This window comes from Mandrillus leucophaeus, unplaced genomic scaffold (assembly GCF_000951045.1).
Source record: "Mandrillus leucophaeus isolate KB7577 unplaced genomic scaffold, Mleu.le_1.0 Scaffold284, whole genome shotgun sequence".
Taxonomy (NCBI): domain Eukaryota; kingdom Metazoa; phylum Chordata; class Mammalia; order Primates; family Cercopithecidae; genus Mandrillus; species Mandrillus leucophaeus.
The window spans coordinates 2,256,192-2,274,534 of record NW_012102965.1 but is presented as its reverse complement, the minus strand read 5'-3'; the positions used below and the strand labels follow the sequence as shown (position 1 = coordinate 2,274,534).

Genomic DNA, 18,343 nt, shown 5'->3' with positions numbered 1-18,343 from the left:
AATATTCATTTATAGAGTTTCTAAAATAAAATTTTGACACCATCTATTTCAATGTTAAAAAGACATAAAAGCCCCTTTATTTTCAAAATTGTAACTTACTAACTTTCATAAATACAAATTAAGATATCTCTGAAAACTGCAGCATGCTACCTCTATCTCCATCTCACACGGGGATGGCGATCATTTGTGAGATACTGCTTTAGATATGTTTCAGAGGTTGGGGTAGGGGATAGGGAAGTGGAAGGAACTTATAATTTCCATAAATACAAAGTAAGGTATCTCCCAAAACAACAGCGTGCTACCTCCATCTCCATCCCACACGGGGATGGCGATCATTTGTGAGATACTGCTTTAGATATGTTTCAGAGATTGGGGTACCAGAACATCCTTTTCTGTTTCTTCACCTGCTGAGGGTTCCCCAAGTATTTGATAATCACTTTTGTCTCTGCACTTTTGGAGTAATTATTTTTTATATTACAATATTACTATTTCAGCCCTCAGCATATTTCACTATGTTTATCTGAGTATCTGAAAAGCTAAACAAGACTTGCTCTCTTAAGTGTCTTACATTTGTTTTTGTGTGTCCACCCAGGGTGATAATGGTTACTATCTTGCTATTTATATTTGAACTGTTGGTCTATCCAGTTTTCTCCTAGCCACTTTCCACTAAATGCTTTTGTGCTAACATCTTCCATTAGATGTGGTTTAAGTCAGAATCAGTCTCTCTCTTTCTCTCTGAGTTGTCACACTGGACTTTGAGTAGTATAAGGGAATATTTTCAATTTCTTTTCTCTATATCTAAGTGTTTTCCTCTAATGAAGATGATAATTAGCAGTGGAATGGTTAAAAATAGTGATGGACCGGGCACAGTGGCTCATGCCTGTAATCCCAGCACTTTGGGAGACTGAGAGGAAGGAGGATCACTTAAGCCCAGGAGTTCAGGACTAGCCTGGGCAACAGATTGAGACTCCATTTCAACAAAAGAATTAAGTGAGTTTGGTGGCACATGCCTGTAGTCCTAGCCTCTTTTTGGGAGGCTGAGGTGGGAGAATTGCCTGAGCTCAAGAGCTTGAGGTTACACTGGGTTGATTGTGCCACTGCACTCCAGCCTGGGTTACAAAGCAAGACCTTGTCTCAAAAAAAAAAAACCAAAAAACAAAAAACAAAAAAACACACACACACACACACACACACACAAATATATATGTATGTGTGTATATATGTATGTATGTGTGTGTGTACATATATATATATAAAATAGCTTGCTATCATTATCTATTGAGTGCCTATTTTGTGCTGGACACTATTCAAAGCAGTTTTTAATTTTCGTGATAGCCCTATGGCATATGAACCTTTATTATCCCACTTTTTTAAGGAAACAAAAACAGAGATGTAATTTGTCAACGATTGAATGGTAGAAGATTGCACATCCCAGATTTAAACCAACTGGATTCCACTCTTTGCATTTTCTTGCTCTTCGAAAGATAGGTAGTAGGGGAAAGGAGTGGAAGCAACAGTCCTGGATAAACCCACGTTTGTCCTCAGGACCCAGAACATCCTTCAGAATAGATGAGAAATATTGGGAACTGAGTTTAGGGAAGTAGAACTAAAGAAAGTGAGGATTACATAATTGCTTTGTGAATTTACAAGCTTGAGAGAGTCAGTCCAATAATTAACTCATGTACTTTTTTGTCCTTGATTGTGCAAGTTTTTACTGAGAATATTATTAATAATATGATTAATGTTTTCAAGAGTCAAACATTAATCTTGTGGGAATGTTTGCTTATTTTGCTTCTGCTTACAATAAAGACTAAGTTAATGGTTTTGTGATTTTTATATTCATTGGGCAGGGAAAGAGCTATTGATTCATTAACTGTGCTGTCTTATTGGCATGTAGCTATGCACTGTTCACTCAGTACATAAAATATCATGTTATGCTATTTTGTCCAAGGGAAAAAGACAAACAGTGAGATTTCTTTCTTTATTATTATATTTTGAGACAGGGTCTTTCTCTGTCACCCAGGCTGCAGTACAGTGTTGTGATAATAACTCACTGCAGCCTTGAACTCCTGGGCTCAAGCAGTCCTCCCACCTCAGCCTCCCAAGTAGCTAGGGCTACAGGTGCACGCCACCATACTCAGCTAATTTTTAAAACGATTTTTGTATTTTTTAGAGATGGGGTCTCACTGTATTGCCCAGGGTAGTCCTGAACTCCTGTCTTCAAGAAAACCTCCCACCTCGGTCTCATAAAGTGGTGGGATTATAGGCATGAACCACCATACCTGGCCAACAGTGAGATTTCTTATGTGAAAAGTGTGCATTTCAACTCTGCTAGTTCCATATGCCTTTATTAGCATTTCAGAGACTTATCCTGTCAACCTGACTTCGGCAGGATAGCTTTTCAGGAAAAGTAGTTTATTGTAAGTGGAGCTTGGAAATATATATATAATCAATTTCTGACATACATTAACCAGATCTCAACTTTCTTAAAAATATACCATAAAGCTGAACTTCATTTAGGTACTTATTCTCAGACATCAGTATGCATAGGAATCACCTGGGGAGCTTAGTAAAATGCAGGTTTCTAGGCCCTATTCTCAGAGACAAATTCATTCTCCAGGTGATTCTGATATAGATGTCTTCAGGGTGCCAGAATAAGATGGAGAAAAGAATGTAGAGTGGGGAGTACAAAAACTCAGTAGTCTGGAGACCCAGGCATAGAAGTGCTAGAGAGCAGATGGGCTTTTCACCAAGGATATTGAGGGAGCTGTGGGAAGTCTGATTGGCCTCCAGGTAATATAAGGCTTCAGCACTTTTTGTTAGGTCCCTGTAGGACTCACTCTTGCTGGCTCTTTAGGTAATAGATGACTGTTCAAATTCAGGTTGCAACTGTGGTGAGACCACTAATCTCCTGTGCAACTGTCTCTTGGTTTGGGGGAAAAGGAAGTCAGTCTGCAGGTGACTGAGCGCTTATAAGCAGTTAGTATGGGCTCGGTTTGAAGGCAGAGCTGGAGAGGGAGAGGGATCTAAATCTTACCATTCTGCCGTTCTCTAAAGGGCTGAGCTTCCTGCTTGCAGGCTGTATGCTAAGAAGAGGAGCATAGAGCTATTGCAAAGGGGGAGATTGTTATTATGCAGGGTCCAATTAGGAGAAATTACCCTTTTTAGTTTTGGAGGAACACTATGAGAATTGCTGAGAGTCTAAGACAAGACCCCAGGCCTAGATCTGCTGACACTTGGCCTATGGAGGTAGGAAGGACTGCTCTGTGTAACTCCAGTGATGGAGTTATTTTGTTCTGGAAATAGAGGATCAAGAGAAAAAGACAGCAGGAGTGGGTCCAAAGCATCCCGACTACCTGCAACATGCACACTAGACCCCATCAGAAAACAGTGAACCACGAAGGGAAATGAAGAATTCCAGGTGGTTTCTGTGGGAAGTGTGCTGCAGACCTTTTCATCTGTCTCAAATGGAGAAAACATCAGTAATTCTGTATATCTTGCCAACACTTTTAACGAGAAGTTTCTTCTTTTGGGGGGGCCTCGTAAGGAAAATGAGACAGCAGCAACTTTACGAGTTCTGTATATGTGCTTTAAACAGTATCTTAGATCCAGCAGGTCGGTTGTTTCCCACCTACGTGTACTGAGCTACAGTTTTTCAAATGTGTATACTCTGTAGATGCTGTGAATGATAAAATACAAATGTATTTTTAAGAGTTCTTGCCCGGGCGCGGTGGCTCACGCCAGCAATCCCAGCACTTTGGGAGGCCGAGGTGGGTGTATCACGAGGTCAGGAGATCAAGACCATCCTGTCTAACACGTTGAAACCCCGTCTCTACTAAAAACACAAAAACAAAATTAACCAGGCATGGTGGCGGCGCCTGTAGTCCCAGCTACTCGGGAGGCTGAGGCAGGAGAATGGCGTGAACCCGGGAGGCAGAGCTTGCAATGAGCCAAGATCGCGCCACTGCACTCCAGTCTGGGCGACAGAACCAAACTCCGTCTCAAAAAAAAAAAAAAAGTTCTTAAATTCACACATTTTAATGGTGGATTTTCTCAATCTCTTTTATGGTTGGGTCTAAGGAACTTTTTGTCCAAAAAAACAAACCCCAAAAAAACCACAATGAGTTTCTCATACTTTAAAAGGCTAGAAACCCCTGAAATAAAGCATCATAATTATGTCTTCAGATTGGCTGTAAAGAACTTACTCCTCACGTAATGCAAACCCTCATGGTTCAGTGACTTTATTGTGTTGTTTATGATGGATTTTTAGACAGAGGCAAGATAAACTGCATTTTTGTTTTACTTTAGCAGAATATTAACACTGAATACAGAGTGGTATGTAAAAACACATTTACTTTAAAACTGTCACATTATTTGACTTTTTAACTGTATAAGAAAAAGTTTGCTGCTGCTAGAGTAAGCAGACAACCCACAGAGTAGGTGAAAATCGGTACATCCAACAAAGGACCAATATCCAGAATCTGCAAGGAACTCAAGCAAATTAGCAAGAAAAAAACAAACAATCCCTTCAAAAAGTGGGCTAAGGACATTAATAGACAGTTCTCAAAAGGAGATATACAGATGGCCAGCAAACATGAAAAAATGCTCAGCATCACTAATGATCAGGGAAATGCAAATCAAAACTACAATGTAATACCACCTTACACCTGCAAGAATGGCCATAATCAAAAAACAAAACAAACCAAAAAACCCAACAGATGTTGATGTGAATGCAGTGAAAAGGGAACACTTCTACACTGCTGGTGAAAATGTATGGCCGGGCGTGGTGGCTCAAGCCTGTAATCCCAGCACTTTGGGAGGCCGAGGCGGATGGATCACAAGGTCAGGAGATCGAGACCATCCTGGCTAACACCGTGAAACCCCGTCTCTACTAAAAAAGTACAAAAAACTAGCCAGGCGTGGTGGCGGGCGCCTGTAGTCCCGGCTACTTGGGAGGCTGAGGCAGGAGAATGGCATGAACCCGGGGGGCGGAGCTTGCAGTGAACCAAGATCGCGCCACTGCACTCCAGCCTGGGGCACAGAGCAAGACTCCGTCTCAAAACAAAAAAAAAGAAAAAAAGAAAATGTAAAGTGGGCTGGGCATGGTGGATCACGCCTGTAATCCCAGCACTTTCAGAGGCTGAGGCAGGCGAATCACATGAGGTCAGGAGTTCAAGACCAGTTTGGCCAACATGGTGAAACCCTGTCTCTACTAAAAATAGAAAAAATAGCCAGCCGGGTGTGGTGGCAGGCGCCTGTAATCCCAGCTCCTCAGCAGGCTGAGACAGGAGAGTCACTTGAACCTGGAAGGCAGAGGTTGCAGTGAACCAAGATCGCACCATCGCACTCCAACCTGGGCGACAACAGTGAGACTCTGCTCGGAAAAAAAAAAAAAAAAAGTAAACTAGTACAACCATTATGGAAAACAGTGTAGAGAGTCCTTAAAGAACTTTAAAGAACTAAAAGTAGAACTACCATTTGATCAGTAGTGGGATAGCAATCCCACGACTGAGTATCTACCCAGAGGAAAAGAAGTTATTATACGAAAAAGATACTTGCACATACGTTTATAACAGCACAATTCACAATTGCAAAAATATGGAAACAGCCCAAATGCCCATCAATCAATGATTGGATAAAGAAATTGTGAGAGAGAGATATATATTACATCATATATATATGATGCAATACGAGTCAGCCATAAAAAGGAATGAATTAATGGCATTCGCAGCAACCTGTGATGGAACTGGAGACTATTATTCTAACTGAAGTAACTCAGGAATGGAAAACCAAACATTGTATGTTCTCACTCATAAATGGGAGCTAAACTATGAGGATGCAAAGACATAGAATGATACAATGGACTTTGGGGACTCAGGGGAAAGGGTGGGAGGGGGTTGAGGGATAAAAGACTACAAATTGGGTTCAGTGTATACTGCTCAGGTGATAGGTGCACCAGAATCTCACAAATCACCACTAAAGAACTTACTCATGAAACCAAATACCACCTGTTCCCCACAAACCTATGGAAATAAATAATTAAAAAACAAAAAAGCCCAAAACAAACTGAGCAATAGAAAGTTATCTGCTGCTTAGTAAAAACATGAAAATTCAGACACATTGATGCCATTTCCCTTTTTTTCCCCAGGCACTGTTATGTGGTATACTTGTTACATGTCCTGAGGATCCACTGAGATATTTAGAGGGAATGATCATGGTTATAATCAAAAGTGGTCTTCAGAATCTTCTTTGGTAAGTATTGTTTTGATTCGTGATAGGGAAATATTTTTTTGTGAAGGAAAACTTTTATTGTACGGTAACAAAATAAGGTCTTGCCAATGAATGCTTCCAATCTTAAGATTGTTAAGGAATCCTTCCACAGGCTTTTCAGTTCCAAAGACACAAACCTGAATAATTTGCCCAGTGGTTCTCAACTTGAGAAATATCGTGTATTCTCATCAGTAACGTGTTCATAGGGCCAGTTTATTTCAAGTTGGGAATGAGGAAAGGGAGGCATATCCTCCTTTGGGGGACACAGCAAAATCTTGTGAGAGTAGTTTGAAAAAGTCCTCCAGGTGATTCTGATCTGCTTCTCCTAAGGGGAAATGTGTTTTCTTTCTCCTCTCTTTCATTCCACCTACAAGAATCACTGATTTAATTATGGAACTAATTAATGAAATTAATTTTGACTGTGTTTTATGATGTTATTAAAGGGATATGTGCATTGCTCCATCAATGAAACCAAACATTCGAAGATTGTCTGAAACTTACCTGGAACAACTTTTTGAATTGGATGATCAGCTGGTAATTATTACTAACCAAGAATATGCAAATATATATTTTAAACTTTGATGGAATTTTCCAAATGTATTTTATGGGAGGTGTGAGGTCAGACTGTTTTTGGTATTGGGAGCACCGAGAAAAGTGAAGGAATAGCCACACACATACACAAACGCATGCAAAACCACACCCATAGTAACCTTCCCAAATTTCCAGAAAGTATTTACAAAGGCATTTGTTCCTTCTCTTTCTGATACAATCTTTCCATTAAGTTTTCCCCTTTTCCTCTTTCTCCTTCTCCCATGCATCTTTATAAAGATAAAAATAGCATTATGGAAAGCTTTACAAGAGGATGTTTTCTTTCCTTTCTAATCTGCTTCCTTCTGTGTTCCATTCCACCGCCCATTCTCTCTGCTGTCTGTCTTCTCAGATTAGGTTATAGGGAATCATGCTTATAATGACATGACCAAAACATTAATGACATTCAACTTAAAAGCCAGATCTCATTGTTACTGAAAACTAGTGCCAGCAACTGGTTTTGATCTTGTAAAGAGGGCAAGGAAGTAATTCAGGACATGAAGACTTTAGAACAAAGCTCATTTAAGGGAGGCTAACAGAGCAAAAGGAACGTGAAGAGAGAAATACTAGCACACATTAGATATGTGTGGAACCATGTGTGATACCTCTTTTTTTTTTTTTCCCCAGTCGGAGTCTTGCTCTGAATGCCTGGGCTGGAGTGCAATGGCGCGATCCCGGCTCACTGCAACCTCCGCCTCCCGGGTTCAAGCGATTCTCCTGTCTCAGCCTTCCGAGTAGCTGAGATTACAGATGCATGCTGCCTCGCCACTAAAATATAATTTTTTTGTATTTTAGTAGAAACAGGGTTTCACCATGTTGCCCAGGCTGGTCTTGAACTCCTGACCTCAGGCAATCCACCTGCCTCAGCCTCCCAAAGTGCTAGGATTACAGGTGTGAGCCACTGCGCTTGGCCCGTGCGTGATACCTCTTGATTACAGGGCTGTAGTTTGGTAGGCCCAGGCGGGTCTTGGGAGTTGCTATTGAAGTTGGATGTTGAAAAGTGGAATCAAAGCCATGTTCAAGGTGGGGGCTGAGAGTCAGAAACAATTTGAGGTATCTGTTTAGAAGGATGGGTGGTGAGTAACACTGGAAACAACAGAGAAACAATTAGAGGGCTGAGATGATTCTGAGGCACCAGTACATTGGGCAGATCCCATGTGTCCCATCCTAGTTGATCTGCATCATGGTGTGTGGGTGTTTTTACTGCACTTTATTAACCACAGACTTTCAATCTACTATGGAGTGCAGATATCTGCAAATTACTATGTTTTTGGAACTGTTTGGGGACAACCTCAGGAGCTGAGGGAGAGGCCTAGGGGACAGGATTCTGGGTCCTGTATGCCTACCCCTGTACTCCAAAATAGTTTTGGTTTCAGTATGATTTTGCTTGAAAAAAGCTTGACAGCCATTGCTAAAATATACTAGTTTTTGAAAGCCACTGATTTAGAGTGGTAAACCCTATCGTCAATATTATGACAAGGACCTTATATAAAGTCAGGCCAGCTGTCCAGTGTCCAGTGTCCAGCTAGAAGCCCATAGGGAATCATTTAAAAACTGCAGATAATTCTGGCCGGGTGTGGTGGCTCACACCTCTAATTGCAGCACTTTGGGAGGCCGAGGCGGGTGGATCACCTGAGGTCAGGAGTTTGAGACCAGCCTGGCCAACATGGCGAAACGCCGTGTCTACTAAAAGTACAAAAATTAGCTGTGCATGGTGGTGGGCACCTGTAATCCCAGCTACTCAGGAGGCTGAGGCAGGAGAATCACTTGAACCTAGGAGGTGGAGGTTGCAATGAGCCAAGATTGCACCACTGCGTTCCAGCCTGGGCGACAAGAGCAATATTCCATCTCAGAAAACAAACAAACAAAAACTGCAGAGAATGTCAAGAGACATCATAGCTACTTCAAACCTAAAGTTTTATTAGAAAAGGAATTGTTGGCTGGGTGTGTTGGTTCATGCCTGTAATCCCACTTTGGGAAGCTGAGGCAGGCGGATCACCTGAGGTCAGGAGCTCGAGACCAGCCTGGCCAACGTGGTGAAATCCTGTCTCTACCAAAAATACAAAAACTAGCTGGGCGTGATGGCGGGCACCTGTAATCCCAGCTACTCAGGAGGGTGAGCCAGGAGAATCACTTGAACCCAGGAGGAAAAGGTTGCAGTGAGCTGAGATCGCGCCACTGCACTCTAGCCTGGGTGACAAGAATGAAACTCCATCTCAAAAAAAAAACAAAAACAAAAGGGAATTGTTAGACCTATTTCATGGTGTTGAAAATGCAGAAGTTAAAATATTAAAAGCTGATCCAAACTTAGAGTTATGACAGTTTGCCAAGGCATAGAAAAGGTGCCCACTTCATATAATAAGTTGGAAATAATAGAAATGAGATAGGACTTTGCAAAAGCAATGAAGGAAATATTTGTTAAGGTTAGACATGAAAATGTGAATCTCCAGGTGTCCTAGGGTTGCTTGTTAGAGGGCTCAACCTAGGTTGGATCTAGATTAATTCATTTCTCCTCCACCCTCAGAGAAAAATGAAAAGTTTTTTTCTACAAAGAAGCAAAACACTTTCATCCTCAATGTTTTTGATATTTTAAAGTATATACTCTAAAGCCAGGCACAGTGGCATGCACTTGTACCCCCATGTACTTAGGAGGCTGAGGTAGGATAATTGCTTGAGGCCAGGAGTTTGAAACCAACCTGGGCAACATAGTGAGACCTCATCTCTTAAAGAAAATGTATAGTATACTAAATGAATATTGGTTTTACTTTTTTTTCATATGCCTTTCCTATGTAGTTTTCCATACCATTATAACTGGCAGTAAAATGATTTTTAATGTTTTAACAGAAAACTTCAAAGGTCATGAATAACTATAATTCTTCCCATTAATTACTGATTGCTTAATTGCAGGGTTTTTCAGTCTTACACTGCACAGTTCTGCACAGTGAGGACTGCCTATATGTGCTGTTAAAGTGATCTAAATATGTCCTGAGAAGGACTCTGTACTTCTATATTTGAGTTCTTGTGGAAGAACTGCAACCTAGCTTAATAGGTAGACAAGATTGAAAACCTAACTAGGAGTATGTACCTATAACTATAGCTGAGACTTGGCCAATCCCAGCAACCATACTTAAACCATTCATACACCGCTGAGTGTTCAGACTGTGTTCAAACAAGGCAAACATCAGTCTGTAACCAATCTAGCTGTTCTGTACCTTACTTCCAATTTCTGTACATCATTTCTCCTTTTTGGTCTATAAATCTTCCACGAGGTGGCTGTGCTGGAGTCTCTGTGAATCTGCTGTGATTCTGGGGACTACCTGACTTGTGAATTTTTCGTTGCTCAATTAAACTCCATTAAATTTTATTTGGCTAAAGTTTTTCTTTAATCAGATAGTGTCAGAAGTGGAATCTGAAGTAGAGCTTCTGGCAACCCCCAGGAGTGCTGAGTGAACTGAACAAGCAAGGTACCTGCAGGACCCACTTGTGTTCACTGATCTCTCAGAGCAGCTGGGGCTTGTGGATAAGCTCTCTCTTGGGTTTCAGAGCTCCACAGATTTGTGTTTTGAGCTCTCCAAGTTTCTTTGAGCCAATTTCTGATCCAAACAGGGTTTGGAAGTCATGACAGAAACTGAGCTGGGTCCAGGAATGGATTTGATCTGGGAATTAATTGGCTTGGATCCAGTTAGAGGTCTCTTACACCTGACTGGTTCAGAAAGGAACTGATAGTAAGCAGTAATATTGCAGGATTATAAAACTTGACTTTTGAAAATTCACAGGGATTTTTATGTTCTACCCCTTTGTTTCATTTTTCTTGCATGCTTAGGTAGGAAAAATCATTGGCTCAGTTAATCAAGAGACCCTGAGAGTCAAGCCAATATTTTAAGTAAAAATGAGATCCTTAATTTCCGGAAAACTAAGTTCCTTCCAGCTTACATTAGGCCTGGGAGACAGCATAGTCTTACAGAAATGGCAAAATCTTACTATAGATAACTTACAGTGGAATGTTCCAAATGTACAACAATTCAATTAAGTATGTTTAAAAATAAGGGCTCTCAGTAAAGTCTCTTTCAGTTAAGAACAAGTTTGGCGCTATGGGATGTTAACTGCTATTCTCTTTTGATTAATCTGTCTTATACTTTTTGCTGACTGCTATAGGTGACAGTATTAGGCATGTACAGGACCATGGGACATGGGAAGCTTTTTCCTCTCCAAAAGGGGAATCTTGAGAGCTGATGGGATTGCTGGAAAAGATCCCTTCACTACTGACAAGTGGCCTCCTGAACTTTTCAGTGTCACTGCAATGAATGGGTCTTGCTCTCGCCTCCCTGAGCTCTTCACTTTTCCCATCTTGCCACAGGCAATACTTTTCTTTCTCTTCCTTTCCTTTCGTATCTTTTCTGTTACTCAGGGCAGCCATCTTGCCCAGAGACCATGTGCTGAAACTCCTAGTTGGAGGTTGGATTGAAGATGACAGGGGCCATCGGAGGGCAAATTTAAGCCTAACCAGTTTGATATTGGGTGCTAAACAGAGTGGCTAATGTCTGTGTTTTATCATATGTGTTTTGTTCTGGCCAAAACGAAAAAAGATCATTTTCTTTTATGATGCAGCTTGGCCCCCAGGGCGATGGTGTGGCAAGCTGGGTCACTAGAGCTGCTCAGGGAAAGGGAAAGAGAGCCCAGAAGCCTAGCATGCCAGTAAAAGGGTAAGAATTTCTTACCAGTCAGATTTCTGGCTTTTTCCCTCTTTTTCTTTGTGCAAAATGTTTAAATGAATGGTAAAAATCACTGTTATCTCCTATGTAAAGTTTTGATTCATACAAAAAAGAATTTTGAGGCTTGTCTTAAGCTCTAGTGAATCTGATGTGCTTTGTGTGTCTTTCTGTATTGTTTTGTCATAAAGAGGGGTACCTTAGGATAAAATGTGTGCCCAAAACCTCATAAGCCTGTTGTTCAAGATGACCCAGCAAACTGGTCAGTTACGTGTTTAGGAGCTTGATCTTATAGCCACGTGGCCATGCTTTCTCTTTTCACAATGGTGGCCCAGGTTCAGAATTCAATCCCTAGCTTAGGCGATGAGCCTTTCTGATTGATGTTTGGGTGACCTTTGCCATTTTTTGATTCTCTTCCCCTCCACGAACTGTTTTGAATTTTCCTTTCTCAGAGCACCTGTGAGGTTACCTTGGGTAAAGTTTAAAAGCCAGAAATATCAGCTCTTTGGCCTGCGTAAAGTCGGGTAATAAGAAATTTTAAAAGGACTTTATTAAAGAGTGCTGTGGTTAAAAGTCAGCTTAATTAAAAGTGGATATTCAAGCTCTCAGAGCCTGGGACTCCTTGGGAAAAACACGAGGCACCAGAGACCCTTTCTTGGCCCTGTTCTTCCAAGAACTCCACCCTAAAGCCAGTAATCTAATTAAGAAACTTAAAAACTGGCAAATGGAGAATCTTACAACTACTGTAGTAATCTTCTTTGGTCTGTCTGTGTAGTTATATATGTGTTGTGTGTGTAGTGTTTGTATAAAAGAACTCTAATTGGTTTAAACAAAAAAAGTGCTTAAATATTTTGAAAGAAAAATAAAAACTTTAATGCCTTTTAGTTCATGTAATTTTGGTCATCTTTGGGAAATAAAAACAGCTCTAAAGATTATTGATAAATAAATACATTTAGTCTAAATTATGCAGGCCAGGTATTAGGTTTGCTTAAGATTTTTAAGGCCATAAACTGCTTTGACCCTTGAAAATTGATCAATTTATTTTGGAGACATTAAATTTTAAATAAGGCCTGGGGATATGTGGAATTAGCCATGCCACCTAGCTATGAAAAGAAGGTTATAAAGAAAAGAGATTTTATATAAGGAAGGATCTTGTATAGTAAATTCTTGTCCTAAAGTAAAATGACTGGTTGTTTAAAAAGAGGGATGTTTAGGACAAGTCAGAAAGACCAAGCACATTGTAGATGGTCTATGTAAGTCATGAAAGGATTCATAAAAGAAAATTTATGTGCCCAAAGTGAAAGTTGCTAAGAATTACCATTATAACATGTAACTGAGACTACTGAAAAACTAGGTTTACGTGCAAGGTGTGTGAGGAGAATGAAATGTGTTTTTGGTAAGAGATTGTAAGAATGCATGAGAATGTGAATTTTTACCTAGTTTAGAGGGTTAAAGGACTGTTTTAAATTAAATAGAATAAAGCTAAAGGTTTGAACAAGTTGTGGAAGGTTTGTAAAAATTAACTTTGTAAAAGAAATTCTATGTGTGAAAATATTGACTAAATTTAAAGGTGTATTGTTCAGTTTTTCTGTAAATTGAATATTGAAATAAAAGCACAACAGGTTTTTCTTAAAGCACTAATCTGCTCTTTAACAAAAATTGGTAAAGTGTTATAAAAGGTTTATGAAAATCTCACCTTATGGTCAAACTGATTAAGATTGGATAGATTTGTCTGTGAGGTTTTATTAAAAATTGGGGTTGACATTAATAGTCCACTAATGCAAGTCCACTAATGAAATTTGACTTTCTCTTTTGAACAAGATTTTCATGTAATATTAGAAGATAATGAAAAATTTTTGTTTTGTTTGCCTTTTAAATATGCTACCAAAAAAAAAAAAAAAAAAAGGAAAGACAAAAGACAGATTGTTTGGAAAGCTAAGTCTTCCCTCTATCAATGAGTAAAAGTTTTTGCCTTTTAAAAATTTTTCGAGTCATCATTTTGGCTAAATGAATGACTTATGGTGACCTGGAATTCTAGTTCATAATATCAAGTGTCTTACAACTTTAACATATTTAATAGGCTTCCCAATATTTAATAGGCTTCCCAAAATTCAGCTTTAAAATGGTCTTTTCTGACCTCTAACTTTGGAATGCTACAGAGGGCCCCTGAAGCATCCAAAAGAGAGGTAAACAGAATTATTTAACATGTTAAGTTACATGGGAAGCATTGTCAAAATAAAAATAATGTTTAATCTTCAGGTTATATTTTAGTGAATGATATTAATGTATGTTCTAAAATTGTATGGGGCCAGGCATGGTGGCTTATGCCTGTAATCCCAACACTTTGGGAGACCGAGGAAGGCAGATCACCTGAAGCTAGGAGTTTGAGACCAGCCTGGCCAACATGGTGAAACCCCGTCTCTATTAAAGGTACAAAAAATTAGGCATGGTGGTGAGCACCTGTAATCCCAGCTACTTGGGAGGCTGAGGCAGAAGATCACTTGAACCCAGGAGGCGGAGGTTGCAGTGAGGCAAGATCTTGCCTCTGCACTCCAGCCTGGGTGACAGAGCAAGACTCCATCTCAAAAAAAAAAAAATGTATAAGATTTCTAAAATTCTAATATGTCTGAGTATATACTATCAACCATAATTATGGTTATTATGTTAAGTTATTGTCTACCACAGAAATAACCAAATTTCCTTGTATAAAACTGCTAACCCAAGTAAAACAAAAAATTAATTAAATACCAAGAAAATACTTTGCCAAGATTTTCATGTTAAACCAGCTGATACTGAAATTGATTAGATATACAATTTGAACTCCATAGTCTAAGTCTAATTGCCTATGATAACCATTAGTTATCACTGCTATGAATTTAAATTGGAAAAACAACTGGTATTCAAGAGGACATAAGTCCAATATTAAACATAGACTCATGGAAGACCAGGAAGGCTATCCTGTCCTTCCTGAGCCCTTAAAGCTTTTGTTATTAAAGGCTCTGCATTCCATGACTCATCATGGAAAAAATAAAATCACCAAAATTGAATATATTGATATAATGACTTATAAATTTCAAAAATAGTTTAAAACCAGTGTTTGGTTCCATAATCCTGGGAAGATAATCAAACCTTCAGGTACGTTTGGCTATCCGATGGGTCATTTAAACATTTATAAAGGGAGTTCATTCAATTGTCATTTTCAATGCATGTTTTATGTTACAGTAATTATTATGCCACAGTATATTTTCACCAGGTAAAGAAAGTTTTTATGGTTCATTGAGGACAATCAGCTGCTTCACAATCTAGAACCTGAAGATTGGATCTTTTGAGAACATCAGAGAAACACTGTGGTTGCCATCTACACTGCAACAAAACTTTGGAACCTTGAACCTTGAGTGCATAATCTCACAACTGAGAAGGGTCCCTCCACACTCTTGGAACTGTACACCCATTGGAACCCTTAAGGTAAAACTAACCAAGAAAGTTTCTCCCCAGAAGAAGAAGACATCCTTGATGTAAACAGCTTTTCCCGAGATCACGGATCAAGACATCTACTACTATGAGACTCTTATCTTTGAATATTTTTTCCTTATTTATGCCTCTATAGCCAATAGAAATGAAGAGGGGGTCTATTATGTGCACTTATAGGGTATACTTTCATTCGTGAAGGATTTTGCAGCCAGACTTATACATGAATAACTTTATACTTTGATGGATAAAAGATGAAGGCCCAACATAGGTGAGAAACTTTAATGGTACATATATCGCCTCGTAGTTAGTCAAAACTCCTCTTAACCCACATCATGGGTTAAATAGAACATTGCCAGGAGGCTTTCACTCTTCTAGAAGGACATCATTTGTTAGGTCCGTTTTCCATGGTTTAGAATAAAAGAGGCAGTAATTAGAAATGTATCCCTCATGATAGGCTGTGTAGCAGATTCTAATGTAAAGTCTATTGTTACACAACAGACTTTAAATTCTCTTGTGAAAGTTATGCTAAATAATAGAATTGGGTAAACAGATTCTGACGCTTGTGGCCTGTGGAGAAATACATCAAATGTAGATTATAAAAATTCAGTTGTAGAGAATTAATGAAAAGACCCCTTAAAGCAAGTAGACTCTTTATCCAGCTCATTCTTTAATCTATTTAATTTTAGGTGGTTTGGTTTATGGGTACCCTGGGTGAGGAGCATACTCTAAACTCTTGGTATTATCTTCCTGAGAGTCATAATAATAGTCTCCCTGGTGCACTGTATTCTCTCGAAGGTTTTAAATGCTTGTATGCAGCCATCTCTAGAATGTCAAATGATCTCTCTTCAAATGGAAAGACATGAGCTGAAAGAAATGTGTGACCCTGAGGATACTATAACCTATGAATGATGTGGTGAGACTGGAAACCCAAAATGATGGTAACTGAGAGTGGCACTAAGGCCCTCAATTGTGGTCACACTTTTACCTAAGTGAGAGCCTGACCAAAAAGGGGGAATCTTTTTTAAACAAAGTTATAGGAGACCATTGTTTTGGACTAAGCTCATTCACTAGGCCCCCAACAGGCCAAACCAAACTAAAATGGGGTCACTCATGCTAAATGTGACATAATCAAATTAAGACTTTACGGAAACACATAGATCCTAGAACAGACCAGGTTTTGTTTCTCTCCAGTAAATAGGACATTCCAGCATAAAGAGATACCCATAAAGGGTACCTCTACTCATACTTGTTTTTACCTTTGCAAAACTCAGTGCTCTACAAAACACACTGTTTCCCAGTGTGTTTCAAGACCAAATAACTACTTTTACAATGGTGATAGTGACATTGATAATTAAAGTTTTGGTCAATCTCTCAAAATTGAGAAACTGACCAAAAGCAGGGAGTTGTTAAAGTGAACTAAATGTGGTCTGAGAAGGATTCCCTGCTTCTATATTTGAGTTTTTGTGGATGAACTACAGCCTAGCTTAATAGGTAGACAAGACTGAAAACCTAACTAGGAGTATGCACCTGTATCAATAGCTGAGTCTTGGCCAGTCCCAGCAACCATTCATACACTGCTGAGTGTTCAAACTGTGTTCAAATAAGGCAAACACCAATCTGTAACCAGTCCAGCTGTTCTGTACCTCACTTCCGATTTCAGCATGTCATTTCCCTTTTTTTTGTCTATTAATCTTGTTCCACCACGTGGCTGCACTGGAGTCTCTGTGAATCTGCTGTGATTCTGGGGGCTGCCCAATTCATGAATTGTTCATTGCTCAATTAAATTCCTTTACATTTAATTCGACTGAATTTTTTTTTATCAGTGCCTATTTATAAAGGATAAATATGTCTCTTTACTTAAAGAAGAGTGAATACAGCAAACTGTGAGTAAGCCAAATAGTAAAGAAAAAGTAGGAACTGCTCTCATAACAGTAGAAGGAAAGACAATTTCATTGTTTCGACTGTTCCAAGATGAAAGAATCAACCATTGTAAGGAGGAAATGAACTTCACAGACTTGGTTCTCATTTCTTAGGAAATGAAATCTCCAGATGGGCCTTCTAACTACAAGAGAAAGCATATATAAAATTTTAAAAATCTTTTTATTATGGAAACATTTTAATACAACACAAAAGTAGAAGGAATACCATAATGATCACTCATCATCTAACTTGAACAATAATCAGCATTTTGCCAATCTTGTTAATTTCTTCTCTCTTCCTTCATTTTTGCCAGAGTATTAGAAAGCAGATCCCAGAAATTATATTATACTGTAGTGTGCATCTCTAATAAGATACTATATTTTTAGAAAATAGAAACACAGTGCTACTGTCTTATGAATGAATAACAATAATTCCTAAATGTCATCTAGTCCTGATTATATTCAGATGCATATTCTATATTTGAGTTTCCCAGAGTGTCTCAAAAATGCCTTTTTACATGTGGCTCTGTTCAAATCAGAATCCATACAGAGTCTGCATATTGCCCTTGGTTGTTATTTATCTAACGTCTCTTGTAGTGGACAGGAACTCTCCTTGTGTTATTTTTTCCCCATGTGACTTATTTATTGAAGGAAACAGATAATTTGCCTTGTAAAATGTCCCACATTCTCACTGCTTCCTCTAGCGTCGTTTCACTTGCTCTGTTTCCTGTATTTCTTGCAAGCTGGTATTTAAATCTAGATGTTTGATTTCATTCAGGTTACCCACTACCAACTTTTTTTGGTGACAAGAATATTGTATAGAGCTGTTGTGTTTTTCCTAGTGCATCACATCAGGGAGCACACGTGATCTGGTTCAACCACTTTTAATGAATTTTGACTCTTAGAGATCTTAATATAATTCCTTATTATTTGTATCCTACCATGCGCATATAATGATTTCCGAATAACATTACCACAGAACCACTAACAAAAAGACTAGTGAATGCAGTTTAAGAAGATTATGCAATTCTTTTTGCTTTTGAGATGGTATATTCAGCTTGGGTGTGGTGGCTCACACCTGTAATCCTAGCACTTTGGGAGGCCGAGGCAGGTGGATCACCTGAGGTCAAGAGTTCAAGACCAGCCTGGCCAACATGGTGAAACCCCGTCTTTACTAAAAATGCAAAAAAATTAGCTGGGTGTGGTGGCACACACCTGTAATCCCAGCTACATAGGAGACTGAGGCAGGAGAATTGCCTGAACCCAGAAGGCAGAGGTTGCAGTGAGCTGAGATCACACCACTGGACTCTGACCTGGGCGACAGAGGTGCCATAATAAACATATGTGTGCATGTGTCTTTATAGCAGCATAATTTATAATCCTTTG

At 39.3% G+C, this 18,343-nt stretch overlaps 1 protein-coding gene across 5 annotated transcripts in view; it reads left to right on the top strand.

The window, feature by feature from the left end:
• The first annotated feature begins 6,137 nt into the window (after positions 1–6,137).
• FBXL13 (F-box and leucine-rich repeat protein 13) overlaps positions 6,138–18,343 on the top strand; it is a 255,993-nt gene continuing 243,787 nt past the window's right edge. For 2 of the 5 annotated variants that reach the window (XR_001006628.1, XM_011985467.1), the window contains exons 1-2: positions 6,153–6,252; positions 6,714–6,804. Coding sequence is in view for 1 of the 5 variants with exons in the window: in XM_011985467.1 (XP_011840857.1) it covers positions 6,209–6,252; positions 6,714–6,804 (135 nt within the window). In the remaining 4 variants the exon portion in view is untranslated. Of the gene's footprint in view, positions 6,253–6,713; positions 6,805–18,343 lie in introns of all 5 variants that reach the window. The other 3 variants (XM_011985472.1, XM_011985469.1, XM_011985468.1) reach the window with 2 other exon arrangements.